At 41.3% G+C, this 14747-nt stretch overlaps 1 protein-coding gene across 19 annotated transcripts in view; it reads right to left on the bottom strand.

Annotated features, from left to right (window-relative positions):
• Rbp6 (RNA-binding protein 6) overlaps positions 1–14747 on the bottom strand; it is a 748813-nt gene that overhangs the window by 57676 nt on the left and 676390 nt on the right. For all 19 annotated transcript variants that reach the window (XR_015294477.1, XR_015294475.1, XM_086915315.1 and 16 more), the window contains 2 exons: positions 1648–1730; positions 708–792 (listed from right to left, as the gene is read on the bottom strand). Coding sequence is in view for 17 of the 19 variants with exons in the window: in XM_086915315.1 (XP_086771441.1) it covers positions 708–792; positions 1648–1730 (168 nt within the window). In the remaining 2 variants the exon portion in view is untranslated. The remainder of the gene's footprint in view (positions 1–707; positions 793–1647; positions 1731–14747) is intronic.

The following is a 14747-nucleotide window of genomic DNA, read 5'->3' as shown; positions in this document are numbered from 1 at the left end:
CCCCTTCTCAACCCCTTGGCACGTTAGAACAATCGAACAAATTTATCATCATCAAAAGTATACCGAAAATATACAACCTACCACATATACATCTCTACCCCTCGATATCCAATAACAAATATATTTATTGTTTCTTCTGACCAAATTTTAACTACCGAACGAAAAAAAAAAAAAAAAAAAGAAGAATCTATCCAAAACCTATCTACCCGGAAGAAATAAACTCAACACCGCCCCCTTGCCGGCCTATTGAGGCCTGGTAAGGGGCGTGAGTATCGTCGGTCATAGGCCGATCGTGGGTATCGGGTGGTAGACGGCGCCCATGTCGAGGCCCTGTATGCCCAACAGGTCGCTCATCGAGTAAGTGAGAGTGGCGGCCCGAGACGCTGCCGCTGCCGCGACCGGGTGAGGCCTGTACGAGGCCGCGGCCGCGGCCGCAGCCGCAGCTGCGAGGGCCCTCTTGACATCGTAGACAGCCGCGGTGGTGGCCGCCGCGGCCGCCGCGGGTGCGGTCGCGCCGGTAGCGTACTGGTAGGTAGCGGCCGCGTTTGGTGCGGCGGTAGCGACTATCGGAGTGAGCAAGTGGTGGTGGGGGGTTCCGGCGGATGCTGCCGCGGCTGCATGTGCGGCGGCGGCAGCGGCCGTCGGCAGGGGATACGGCGCGTAACGATAGGTGGTGGGGGTGGGTGTCGCGACCATCACCAACTCACCGTATGCGCCTCTGTTGGCCGCTCGCGTCTTCGCCAGGTTCGCCGGGAGCATCACTTCCTTCGGCTGTGCTTTCTTGCATTCGACCTTGAAATTCAGAACAACAGGATCAGTTGCCGCACCCTCGCTGCTTCGCGGATGTAACGGTATCTTGGGGTGGATATGGATGGGGTGGTTGTTGGGAGGTTTCTCGCGAGAATTTCTTCGATTCTCAATCGCGTTTGAAATACAATGGAAGTAATTCAGGTAATTGTCGATGCGAGGATCGTTCAATTAAATATTTGTAGAAGAAAGAGATCAATTTTGGAAACAAGGGATATAAATGATAATGGTAATTTGAGTATTCTCGTGAATCTTGAAAAATTCTCGCTGATCAAAAATAATCCGACGATCTATCTTATCTGGAATATCATCATTCCAAATAGGCGACGATGTTTTATATGAGACGATATATCGGTGGATTATTGACGCGGAATCGGGATCATCTCTCGGGGTCGTATGGATTTATGGGTAACGAGAAGTGGCATCTAGCTAAATCCTTGACTGACGTCACAGGAATTTGTCTGGTAGTAGACGACAAACAGTGAATTGTCTATTACCGTGGGACCTGTGTGATCTCCGCTACGAACGGCTTTCGAGAAACCGCTTTTCGTCTTTCACGTGGCCCGGCCGTGATCGTTCGCGAATATCCGTGTGTGTCGCGTGCGTGCGTGTCAAATGCAAATAACCACGACCAGCCCTTCTCAATTATACGGAAAATTAATTCCGCTCGACGCCGTATCCGCAGACGAAGAGCGGAAGGCAAATACCGTTTGATACCACCTCTGCGGCCACGTGGCAGGATGAAGGAGGGACGAAGAGAAAGAGTGACGGGGAGCGAGAAGGAGGAGAGGAAGTTGTGCTCTCCTCGAACGAACTTTGCCAACCGACGCGAAGACTCACCATTTTGTTGTTGATTTCGTGGAAATGAATCTCGCAGACTTTGTCGACCACATCCTCACTTTGAAACGTGACGAAGCCAAAACCTGAAACATAGAAAGAACGGATCTCGTTTAATAATCGGTAACGAACGATGCCTCGTTATGTGATATGAAACGAAATACGATGGTACGATGGAACGATGTAATTAAGCTTAATCGTTGAAGTTTTTGATTAAATCGTCTTTTCTGTTAAAAAATCGTCTTTCTTTCTTGTATCTTATTTTACACCAAGCGATGTTTCTCATCGTTTAATATACTACAATGTTCGCTTGAATTCCGATAGAATTAAAGAAATAATAAACAAATAATAATATCAGATCTATAAAACAATACTATATTATACATTCAAAATTAAAAATTCTACTTAAAGATATCGAACCTCTTAACCGATATTTAAATAAATCTTGTCACGGTTCTAATGAATATTTTCTTTTTTTTAATTCGCCATACTTAAGAAACATCCCCAGTTAACGTAACTTCCACGCATTTGTCGTCGGATCTTCCATTAATTCAGCAGAGTCGGACGTGTTTTGTTTCCTTTCCAACCCCTTTCTCGTCGGAGGCACCCGTTCCACTCGAACGTAGTCTAAGCATTTCTGCTCGAAATTTATTTCGCTCGAGGACGAGCACGAAAATGAAAGATCGAGGAAGGGATGACGAAACGATAGTCTTGCGCAAGAGGAAAAGAGAGAAGAGAGAACGAGCCAACGAAGAGTCATAACTTAATCAAGCATCAAGGGTTATTAAAAACTTTGCATTGGTCTCCAGGTGATTTTAATCTCGCTCCCTCGCTCGACTTCTTCCTCCACCGCCCATCCTCTTCCTCCTCCTCATCTCGTCCTGATCCTTACGCGGGAAGCGTAGTAATTCAGGCTCAACTTATCCGACGAGTTATACGAATCCTGTGCGCGATGTCGCTTAAGATAACCAGGAGTTAGTGCTTCCTCGCTGAAGCAGTCTGCGCGCGGGAGAAGAGGCGAAACTACGCCGGATGACTCGTAATTAAACACAGCCGATGGATACTGGAGCCGAATGCGAGTCGACAGCTCGCGATCCTTCGACCATTCTCTCTCTCTCTCTCTCTCTCTCTCTTAAATTTTACACCGGAAATAGAAGCGGACGCGCTGAATTAAATTACGTTGGAGATCGAGCGCGATCTATTACAACAGATATCGACATTGAGTCAAGTTTATTATGTATATTACGCCTCGCACTTTGTTCGAGTGATTAAATCGTTCGATCGATCCCGAATTTTATAATCCTTATTTATTTACCCAGCTGGGATTATTAATAAGGGAGGAAAAGATCACGGGCCACGAAACGACAAGATCAAAGTTGTGAGTGTAATGAGAGTAATGTACGGGATTACTTTTATTCCGACGCTGGCCGGAATGCTAATGCACGGGAAACTTCGGGCGGAAATTATTTGATTTTCTATGGAGAGTGGTTTCACGGGGAATACAAAGGGAATATAAAGTAGTTAAATTGATGAATGTGTTATTCGTACAAGGTACGAGCTTATGGGGTGAATAGATGGAATAAAACGCGTGAGTGTTATTTTTCTTTTTTTTTTCTCCTTCTTTTTTCTTTTTCTTTTCCTTTTCACTCTCTCTTTTTCTTCTTTCTCCCCGTGTATTATGCGGTAATGGCCATTTTGCGCGAACAGTGACATTTTACGCTTCGTACGAAAATAATGAAATCTCGCGAATTCCGCTTTCCGCGTAATCTTTTAATAAAACGCTTTTTAGCAATTTATCCGCGCGACTTGCGCAACTTTAATGCGATGGGATAGCCCTAAATTCCGTCTTTTTATAATTCATTGATTTCATGGCCACCAAGTTTAATCAACTTTTCTAAACTTAATACACCACTGTACACGTTGCTAATGTACAATAATATTATGTTTAATATCATGAATGATGTAAGGACTAGATAACCGACAAACAACAGAGAAGATACCTAATTATATCGAATGGAATATCGGGAATATGGTATATATTCAATTTAATATTTCATATTTCAACCGGAGCATACGTATTATTACGTATTATTCAATATTTTATGGGTAATGATTAATTGAATAATGATATGTATTACAAATTTCAATCAAGGAATAAAATACGCGTAATTCGAAATAAAAATTCAATGTGTATCGAGGGAATTGATCGTATCACATTATTGTTTCGACGATCGCTGAGACGAAAGAAAGAATTAAGCTTGATTTCCAATAATGCCGATACTTAAAAAAAAAAAAGAAAAAAGTTTTCCAATCAAATTCTTTTTCCAATTCACTTTCCTCCCCTTATAATTTCTCCCCTCCTCGCATCACTTTCGTCTTACACTACCCGGTCCCTCGACCTTTAAGCTCCTCCGTCGGCATGAAAAGCACGAGTGATTAAGTTATAAACTTGGCAAGACGTCCGTTTGAGTGAGGAAGGGGCTTACTTCATTTATGTAATTTATAGTACTCTGCCAGTCGGCTAACTCCACGGAGCCTGAGCACTCTCCTTCTCCCTTTCTCCCCTCCCCTCCTCTCACTCTCACTCCATGACACAAAGGCCATGCCCTGACACCGGTAACATTTAACTACTTCCTGTTAGAGTCTACCGAGCGTGCACATAACGTCCGGACACAAGGGCCAAACCCACAAGTATTCACCGATATTATTCGCGTTTTAAAGCGTGGCCTAATATCCCTGCAAGATATTACAAAGTCGTCCTCCCTTTAAGAGGTATTAAAAAGTTATGACAGACTGTTCACGCTGAAGCTCACACGTCCTTCAGCCACTTTTCGCCTGGGATAGAGTCGGCGGTATGCAGCCGGCGATATGACGTATGCGAAATACCGCATGAATTTATAATATGGCCGACACCGTGTAAAATACGAACGTATGTACACCTTCGCGAAATGAAATTACATTGTTTCATAAATTCCGTACGCGTTAAACGACTCGATGGTGCTCGCCTAACGGGTTGAAACGTAATATATATATATAAGGTATCGTGGATGATACTATTGGGAAGGAGGGAAGTGATTTCATGTGAAAAAAAGTATGTCGAGAATATATATATATATGGAACAGAAAGTTCTTCATTTGAAGCTGAATTGAAAATTTAACGATATCATCAGATGTTACCTCGCTAATTCCACGTTGAACACGTTCGAATCAAATTTTCAATTCGTACGAATTGAGACATGAATCGAGACACGAATAAAAAAATATTTTTGACTCACTTGTAGATTGACAACATGCTAACTACCCAAACGAGAATTATTCAACTTTTATCTACACGTACGCGTATTTTTAAACTCGATTTTCTTCTACTTTATTTCTCAAAATGTTTGGAATTTAATTATTACGCTTCAAAATGTAAAATAGATCGAACAGGTAAGATACATCGCAGATCCATTAGCAGCCCTAAATACTTCACGCTTTATGAAAACGCGTCATTTCTCACGAATCGAGTGTACCTCACTTTATATCGTGCGCTGGAATATCTTCGGTGTTCGAACGGTATCGGCGCGAGCAAACGTTTACTTTTACCATCGATAAAACGAGGATTAGGTGTATTTAGGGTCCAAATTATTGAATCACCGATTTTCAGAAGAGTGGAAAAGTAAGGTCAGCGGTCTGCTACGGGCGATCCAATAAATTTTGAGAGAAAAACCTGGGCCGCCGAGTTCGAATTTTCATAAAGGGATTTATTCCCATGGTCCAAACGTGGGGTCTCTTTCCATTCTCGCGTCGAGGAGGTCGCCAACTACCCTCGATTGGGGGAGAGTCGGAGGGACGGCCAGAGGGAAAAAGTGCGTGTTCAGCCGTCCAACCCCTCGTTGGACGCCAGATGCGTTCATTTCAATAAAAAACACACCCCGAAATATCCTTTCCCCCTCCCTTATCCCCCCCCCTATCCTCTTACCTCCCCAGACCTCCTTAAATGATCCATAAATGATTTCGCCGCTGTGAAATTACTGTAGAATCGTGCCGGTTATCTGACTATTTTCCGCTACCTTTCCGCCCTATGGAATTATAGCCGATTTTATCAGTCGGGGACCTCGAATCGAACGAAAATATGTTTCGAGCAATGGCGCCTCTCCAACGTTCAAAGGGAAAGTAATTCTTCTTCGATACATCATCCGGTTTTGCAAAGTAGATAATGAATTTTTCGATCAGACGAGACAGATTCGAGGAGAAAAATATTACTCGTCTTTTTTTTTTCTGGATTTTATTGTTATACTGATTAAGTTTCATTATTTAATTTATTTAAGAAATTTTACTCTTCAATCCCATCCTTGTCCTTTTATCTTAATTATCTTCGTTCGAAGATTTCAGAAATAAATAGTAGAGGTACTCAAAAGATTCTTCAAATATTATTTCGAAAGCTCAATCAATTCTGTTTGTCTGCGCGGATAAGAATAATAAATTACGTTATTATTATTCGGAAAAAGAAAAAAATGTAAACTCAAAAAACGATCAAAAGATCATCGATCATCAGCGAAACGATACAAAGAAACGATACATCTTGGAAACGACGTATCCAATCACAGCGACGAAATTGAGCAAGTATTAGCGGCTTTCATTCTAGGGTTAAATTCTCTTGACGAGAGGAAAAATGGAGCTTGATGGCTCCAAGTGGCAGGCGTTGACGGAAGAGAGCAATTCTTCCCTGTTCCACGACCATCGCCGCCCGTCTTCGTCTTCCCTCCACTTCTTTCATTCTCTCTCACTCTCTCGTTTCCTTGTTCTTCCCTCCTCTCCGCCCCCGTCAACTCTCGAGCATAATGCGACCCCGCCATTGTACCAGTGGCCATGTTAACGTTTAAAAGCCACGCTGCCGTTAAGCGCGTTTCAGAATTTTACCGTCTATTGAGAATGGTAAAAGGTTTCTTTCAAAAGCTCTGGCTGCCAGAACGATTTGAAACTTGTAAATGGATACGGCTTAAACTTTCACTACTTCTCTCTTCGTTCTATTTTTCCACCATCGTTCCTTTCTGCTCTCTCTCTCTCTCTCTCTCTCTATTTCTCGTACACGCTGTTTAATATCCTATCTACCTGTTAGATAGGGACAGATTTCCAACAGCGTTTGTTTATTAGCCTTATTTGTTTTCGTCGTACGATCGTCCTCTGGTGTTCGCAAAATTTCGAGATGGACTTTGATGACCTCATACGAGGCTGAACGCTCACAACAGCCAGCCAGTTGTAGTTAAAATTTTAAGTACAAGCGAATTTTTTACGAGTCCAATTAGATCCAATGCACGGGGAAAGTCTGTAATCCGTTTCGCGATCATTTTTTCGAAGAAAAATGTTTGCGGAGAAGGGTGGGAAGGAACGGTATTTCGTAATAGTATGGTGCTCTTTTATGGAGGAAGTTTCCAAGTTACGAGTTTTTCCCTCTTATTTAATCTTGGGAGGATGAAGTGCATACTTATTTCGCGTGGAGAAGGTTGAAGTTTCATTTCGTTTAAGTTAAGCGTTGGAAATTTTTTTAGATACTTTAGATTTATTCTAGGATCGCTTTATATGGAATTATGAGTCTTTGAACAATTTGGAAATCTAAGAATCGTTTATTATTAACGATATGAGTAATATTTGCTTATTATATTTGTCATTTTATCAATCATTTTAATCATCCTTAAGATAAATTTGAATTAAATTTTTTAAAATTTCAGTAACTTCGATGGTAAATTAAAAATTCTGTAAAACGTCTATTGGAAAAAAAATCTAACGAAATATATTTCAAGTATTGCAGCTGTAATTTGTAATAATTACAGCTATTTTAAAGGATCTTTTAATAGGGTATATAAATTCAGGAATATTTACTTTGATATACATTTTTTGAAATCGTTAATCTCCGTTGAACGAGCGACGCAGTTGTTAAAGATTTAACGGCCACGACGTAATCTACGTTTTATGCATTCAGCAAAAAAATCTAAAGCATAAAAGAACGATCGTAAAGATCGTAATCTGTTATCAAATTTTCGTCCTTTTAAATTCGCGTTTCATACATTTTCATGCTTCAATTGTCCAAAGAAAAAAAAAAAAAGAAAAGAAAAGAAGAAAATTATAAAAATATTGGAGAAGAGTCATCAAAATTTAAATTTCTCTACAGAACATTTCAAAAATTGTCAAATATTCAGAGATTTTCTGCAGATCTACATTTCTTACTTTTAACAAAGAACTTTAAATCAGCTCTAAAATTGACGATTTAGATTTTCCGGAAAATCTAATATTTCCATTTGAATCTCGATTTCAAGGCAAGCTTCGTATCGTCAAGCTTCGAATGTTTCAGGCGTCACGTAGTGCACACACAGCACAGATGCTTGCAGACACCGTTCACGGCGCATAGATTGTCTCTACACGTAATGTCGTTATTATTATAGATTGATGATCGTCCTAGATTATTGATTAAGCAGTTTAGTGCGTGCTACCCAATTACCGATCGGAGTGCATACCAATAAATCAAGACTACGATCTACGGGTGTGAGGCCAATTTGTACACCCCTCCACCCCTATCCACTCCCCTCTCCCATCTTGCGCTAAACCTAATCGCCTCCACGTTAAAGCGAAGATGATCAAAGTTTCTGCAACAGTACTCACGGAACCGGCCACGATAACATCGTTTCCAACCCGTGTTTTCTTCAAGTCAGACGCAATAACGAACAGTGTAAACTGCAATCCTATACGAGAACCGATCGTTATCGATGGAAAGTTTGCTCGTAGATACACGCTTGTTAATTGCCTCTTTCCAAGTCCACCGGTCGAAACTGGTACGCTGTTCCAAGATTACCGATCTAAAAAGAAACGCGAGCAATCGGGGGGAAGGAATCGGAGGAAAATTAAGATATCGCAATTTCGAAACTCGAAAAGATAAAATTTTGTGAACAGTGACAACAATTCTGTCGACCCTTTCAATTAATTATATTTAACGATATTTGCCTTGTTCTCGCGACAACTCGAAGAAGAATATTTTTTTATCGATTTAACGATTAAGTTGATGTAAATGCTACTTACAACTCCCTCGACATGGATTTCCCTGGTACAGATTAATATTAGATTCTTTTCTTCGCAACATCGTTATAATTACTCTCCCTGAAATTATAAATAAACGCAATATTACCCAACAACGCGTTTAAACACTCGCGACAAATTACTCACTCCAATATCAAAGCCGTAAAGCATATTCGAAAATACTGAATGACTAACGTCAAAAATAACAAACCAATTAACCGACGACCGACCTTCGTTCCCCCCTCCCCGACTCCATCGTCGCCGATGAAAAAAAAAAAAAAAAAAAAAAAAGATTCCAAAAACCCCTCTCTGTCACAACCATTCTCAAAAATGATTTTTCAATACGTTACACCCGCTATCTCCGTTGAAAGAAAAATTCTGGTAAAGCCGCGGAAATCAATTAAAGATCACTTTTTCGATTCCAATTTTCGGAAACGCGTACGTTCCATCATCACCGATCCCAACTTAAATGAATAAACCGCGATCCGATTTTGCGGCGCGTCGATCGTCACGACAGATAGAAACGCGCGCGAGATAACGAAACGAGAGAGAGAGAGAGAGAGAAGTTTGTCCGATCTACCATTAGTCGGCGACAGAATTTCGCAATGTTAGAATTTCGAAGCGCTCGTTAGCGCGCCAATCGCGAATCCGCGATCGCGAATTTCCGGTACACTTGGTACGGGTGTGACGGGACCCCTTCCCAAACGTGGTGGGATCCGCGCCGGATTACCGGGCCGGATGTGCTCGCCCTGCTCCTCGCCAAACTTTTCGCGCGATAATGCGGCAAAAGCTGACGTTAATTTTACATGGGACACGGCCACGACGCGTAATTGTTATCGGCTCGGCGGCCGCCCCGTTTTCAATTGCATTATCGGATGGTGGCGGCGGTGCTCGTGCGTTTTTCAGAAAACTGCCGGCCGTGTTTTATCGATACACTGTGTGTGTTTATATATATATATTATATATATATTATAGGCGAGCGAGGTAGGGCAGAATGATTTATGTATTTAATTTTCACGTGGTTGCTTCGCGTGATTAAAAATTCACGTGGTTGCATTGGTTGAATATTGAAAAATGATTGAAACCAGGCGGGAGAATTTTGTTGTAGTAATAGTTGGATTGGAGGTGTGAACGTATCACGGAATCGGTTGAAGTGTATTTTTATTTTCAAGTGTAATTATTCGTTTCCTGCTCGCTGAAACGATCGATTCTCGGCTATGAGATTTTATGACGTAAGTAAGGAACGTAAGGAGAATTTTGTTGATGTCTGAAAATGTTTCTGACATCTGTTGTGATGTTACAGTTTGTTTGAGTTGTCGAAGAGTTGACAATTAACTTGAAGTACCAGTTTAATTAATTAGGGCGTCTCTGTTACGCAACATTTCTGCTTGATCCGAGTTTGTTGTTATTGAATTTGTGGACGAGTAGTATCGTTTTATAATTTTCTCTGATATATTTTTATCATTACAAGAAAACAATTTTTTCTATCTTATTCATTGATCAAGATCATCGTCGTGTCTTATTCCGATAATTGAAATCTTTTTAATTAACGAAAAAAAAAAAAAGTTTTCATGTTACAAAGAAGGATGAGAGCATTTAAGAGGGTAATAGCCATTTTTACTGGAATCTTATTCCACTCTTTATTGGATATTTACGAAAAAGGCCAAGATATTGCTTCTCTCTATTAAACCAGCGGAATAATTTTATGCAAACAACGGCGATTCAAAAGTTTTTCAAACAAATTAGTTTTTTGGACGGTGTGTGGAGCAAGTGGATCGAGACACAAGTAGTCGGACGTATCGGGTCACGATGATTTTTTTTTAAGAACTTTTCAGAAAGGTCAGCCAATAACGATTATTGGCCGGCAACTTGGAGCTTATCCGGGAAGGTGGAAGGTCCAATAAAGGCCAGAGCGTTGCTAGCGACCTGAGAGAGAGAGAGAGAGAGAGAGAGAGAGAGAGAGAGAGAGAGTTAAGATATCCCTTTGTTTCTACCAAATTCCACCTTATCTATAATCGATTAAAATGGTTTTCTCTTTGCTCTTTATCCCAATGCATGCGCTTCTATTATTGACCATTATTAAAACCATTCGAGAAACATATAATATCGTACAATCGTGTCCTGTTATCTGGCACGTGACATGGATGTTTCAGAAATTGCTGTTTTTTTCCCCTCTTCTTTTTCTTATTTATTGAATTATTGCGAGCGAGTGAGAAATACAGATTTGAATTTTTCATACGAATTTTTCACATTCATACGTTCCACACGTTCGATATAATTTGCATTCGGGGGGGGGGAACGTTTCCCGATGCAAATTTAAAACGCAAAGAATCGATCGAAATCGAGCTATCGAACAAATATTTAATAAAATGTCTTGCCTCGTATAATAAATCCGATAATAAATTGGAACTATCGATACGTTATTAATCGCGATGCTATTAAGACCAGTTGCAATATTATAATTATCGTATAATTAATCGAACGACCACGATTCTCTTATCGACAAGGTGAAAACAGGTGAATACAGTTTTGGAAATACAGTGAAATGATTTCGCAGAAGGTACCCTTCCAATTAATACGATCACGCGATCCTGTTAATACCAGCATACCACGGACATGATATATACCGACATAACGAATGAAACGATATAAATATAACACCGTCGAACGATTAAAATTCATTTAAATTCCAAAATTAAATATTAAACCGTCCCATTTAACAAGATGTACACACTCCGCATCCATAACTTATTAATTTCAATGAAATATAATTCGCAATAAGATTTTCACGCGACAACATTAAATAATGATCCGCAAAATTATCTTTTATATTAATCTTTTATATCCGTACAAAAATCGTTTTCACAGCGATCTTAAAATCTCTTCCACACCGATACATATTTATTTATAATCCAAAATTGATTCGCCGCGTTCACCCCATTATCCAACCTACCAAAAGTTTCATCGCGGTCTCAAGTTCGGTCGTCGAGTAACGGACATCAACTTGTTGATTTACAACATCAGCCACGAAACTGTGGTTGCTCAGAGGTGCTTCAGCTCAGTTGGCGGGGGCCATCACTTTCCAATGGCGATCCTAAAACTCTCGAACACCGTCGTCGTCGTTTCGATCACCGAATTCCCGCCAATCCTCTCCTCGAATACCTCTATCGCAGAATTGTTTCCTGTCGAACTTTCGCGATTCCGTTTCACGATCGATCGATCGATCCGCGGATCTGCTTGATGGAAATACACAATCACAAGCCGGATAGTAACGTAAACGTACTCCACGCTTCCTGCCGTTCGTTTCGTTTAACGGGCCGATCAAAACATCTATGAATATTTAAACGTTGCACGACAAACGTTGTACAGGGTTTCCACGGTTTATTCCATAATCGTTCGATCCCCTACTCCCTCCCCCTCGTCGAAACGCGCGCTCGATCGAATTAGCTTATTTTACAAGTTAATTGGAAACAAAAGCGGGAGGGATAATTGGGTTAAACGGCAGCGTTATGCTAAAATCGTTGACTCGTTATTGGTGTGGCCGCTTTATGTTAACGCGGTTAACGCAGAAAAGTTGGATACGAGTTGGATAACATTGTGGGAACTCGTCGATTTTCCGAGGGGTTCGCTTTGGCACGCCTAAAACTGGGGCTCAGCCCGGGGATTATCAATGCTAATTAAGGCGTTAACGCGAGTTTTATACGGAAGGAAGGATGCCGCTGAGACGATGGAAAGAAGTTTCCCAACCAACGTAGTTTAGCCCAGTTTTAAGCGGTGTCGTTCCATTATTTTACAGTATACAGAGGAGACGCCTCTCGAACTTACAACATCGTCGTGGCTTTTCCAACCCCTCGCCCGATAATACCCGATAATGGAGCGGGTCGATTAATTATTTTAAACCTCCGCGCTCGCTAAAGTCAACGAGAAACTAAATTGAGTTCGAGCCGAAGATATAGCCGAACGGTGTTCCGCTGAATAAAGGATAGAGTACAATTAACTTTTCCAGTTCGGTCAGTTAAGGGTAGACGATTGTTAAAATATTTTAAATTTTTCTTCTTTCTTTTCGCGTAAAGCTAAATATTGATTCAAATTCTCTCGATTCGTTTCATCAATCGATCTCTCCGCTCAGATAGGGAGAACGAAATTTATTTATTCGTAATTTTCTTTCTCGTTAATAAATACGTATATACAAATCCAAAAATTCTTTAACTTTTCGCAACAGTGTGTGTTTTCCGTGTAAATGAATTTCGAATTATCATATCGATAATTGTACATCGTGTTCCAAGAAACACGAGGGAAAGAAGTTTCACGCGACACGTGAATATAACACAGGAGGGGCACGCAGGAGATTTGATTAATCACAGTTAATGAGATGTAAGCTTCTTGGCCTGACTCGGCTCCTTTTTGCCGTGCAGCTGACAGACTTCATCAGAGATACGCGGAACTGCAAACTGCACTTTACCACGTTTTGCAATTCGCTTAGCATGCAGCTCCGCATTCTGTCCTGTACTTCTGTCTTCCGTCTTCCCTTCTCGAGTTTCATCCCCCTCCCTCCGTACCTCGCGTGCAAAGCAGATTAAACGAACGAACCAAATTGAGGTACTTAAGTCATCAGAAAGCAAACTGGGCGGGGAGGGGTCAGAGAGATAGAAAAGGAAGGGAATCGAGCGAGATGGAGGAAGATTAGACGAAACTGTGCTTTTAAGTCGAATTTTCAAGTGTCTCGTCCTTGATGATCGAATAAACGACGGAAGGGATTTATAAAAATTGCCAAACAGAGCAAATATTGAGTTGTGAGTTCTGAAGATTTTTCGAACGTTTGTTAATTAGTTTGCTAATTAATCGTATTCAGAAATATTGCTCGAAGGTATATAGAAATTGTATTGCTTATTGGGATATCTTTTATGTTTGGAAAATGGAAGTGTGAAAGATGAATATTTAGAAAAATATTAATTTAATAGATATGTGAAAAAGAAATGAAATCATCATAAGTTCATAAATTATAGTAACTTTTTTTTTTTATAGACAATAATAATCTGTATCGATTATTTAAAAGAAATTAAGTAATTCTACTTAAAATAACAAATATACTCTTTAAATATCCACTTGCAATTTACGAGAACTCACCCTACGTACATTTATAAATATTTCATTCTTAAAAGTTTGCTATACGTACAACTTTTCAATAGATAAGCAACTACTCGAGATGTTCCATCGAAGTAACCATCGAGCCCTCACTTAATCATTCCAAACAATTCCATCAACTCCTCCCCCATCCTCTTCCTCCACGCGTTTCCCTCCGCCCCCACACTCCCGCTTTTCCACGGGAGAAACGATTAATTATAACCCTCGATCGATCGTCAACTCCCAGAATTGCGTGTCAACCAACGGAACAACCCTTCGCCGCCCCACATAAAGATCGCCTCCCAATTCGAAACTTTCCACCCCTTTGTCTTTCTCCCGACTTTACATCGCGTCGCGCGGTTAAATCGCGCCACCGCCTCGAGATAAATCTCCATCCATCCACCCCGATTCCACCCATTCCCTCTTCGCTTCCTTCGCTACAGCCTTTCGACCTTTCTTCCACCGCGGCTCATCAGACCTCCTCTTCCTCCTCCTCCTTCTCCCTCGCCACGGTTGAAAATCGTGGTGGCGAGGCACCACGGCCTCGGCCATTACTGTCGAGAACGTCGCCATAAGATATAATTGAACGGAATCCCTCTCTATTACGAGCGGCCATCGAGCCCTCCACGCGCCCTTTTCTCGGCTACGCTCGTTTACCCCCGGGGGTGTCTCGAATAGGGTCGGGTTCCTCGAGACGAGCTCAACCAGCTTTTTCGAGACGTTTCAGTCTCCACGAAAACTGTACCCGTGTATCGTATTTGTCAGACGCCACGGAAAAAAAGAGAGTCGACATTTCGTATGTAAGCCGCACCCCCTCCTTCCCCCTCAAGCAACGAAATTGCGGCGATTTATTATCGGGTCGAAAAGTGGCCCTCCATCGGGCGAACGCAACTACACACGTCGTAACTCCGAGTTACCTACCTTGATGG

The sequence above is a fragment of the Apis florea genome, unplaced genomic scaffold (genome assembly GCF_048593485.1).
Source record: "Apis florea isolate Af1SG1 unplaced genomic scaffold, ASM4859348v1 contig_3772_pilon, whole genome shotgun sequence".
Classification (NCBI taxonomy): Eukaryota; Metazoa; Arthropoda; class Insecta; order Hymenoptera; family Apidae; genus Apis; species Apis florea.
Note: the sequence above shows the minus strand (reverse complement) of the source record. Positions and strands in the feature narration are given on the sequence as shown.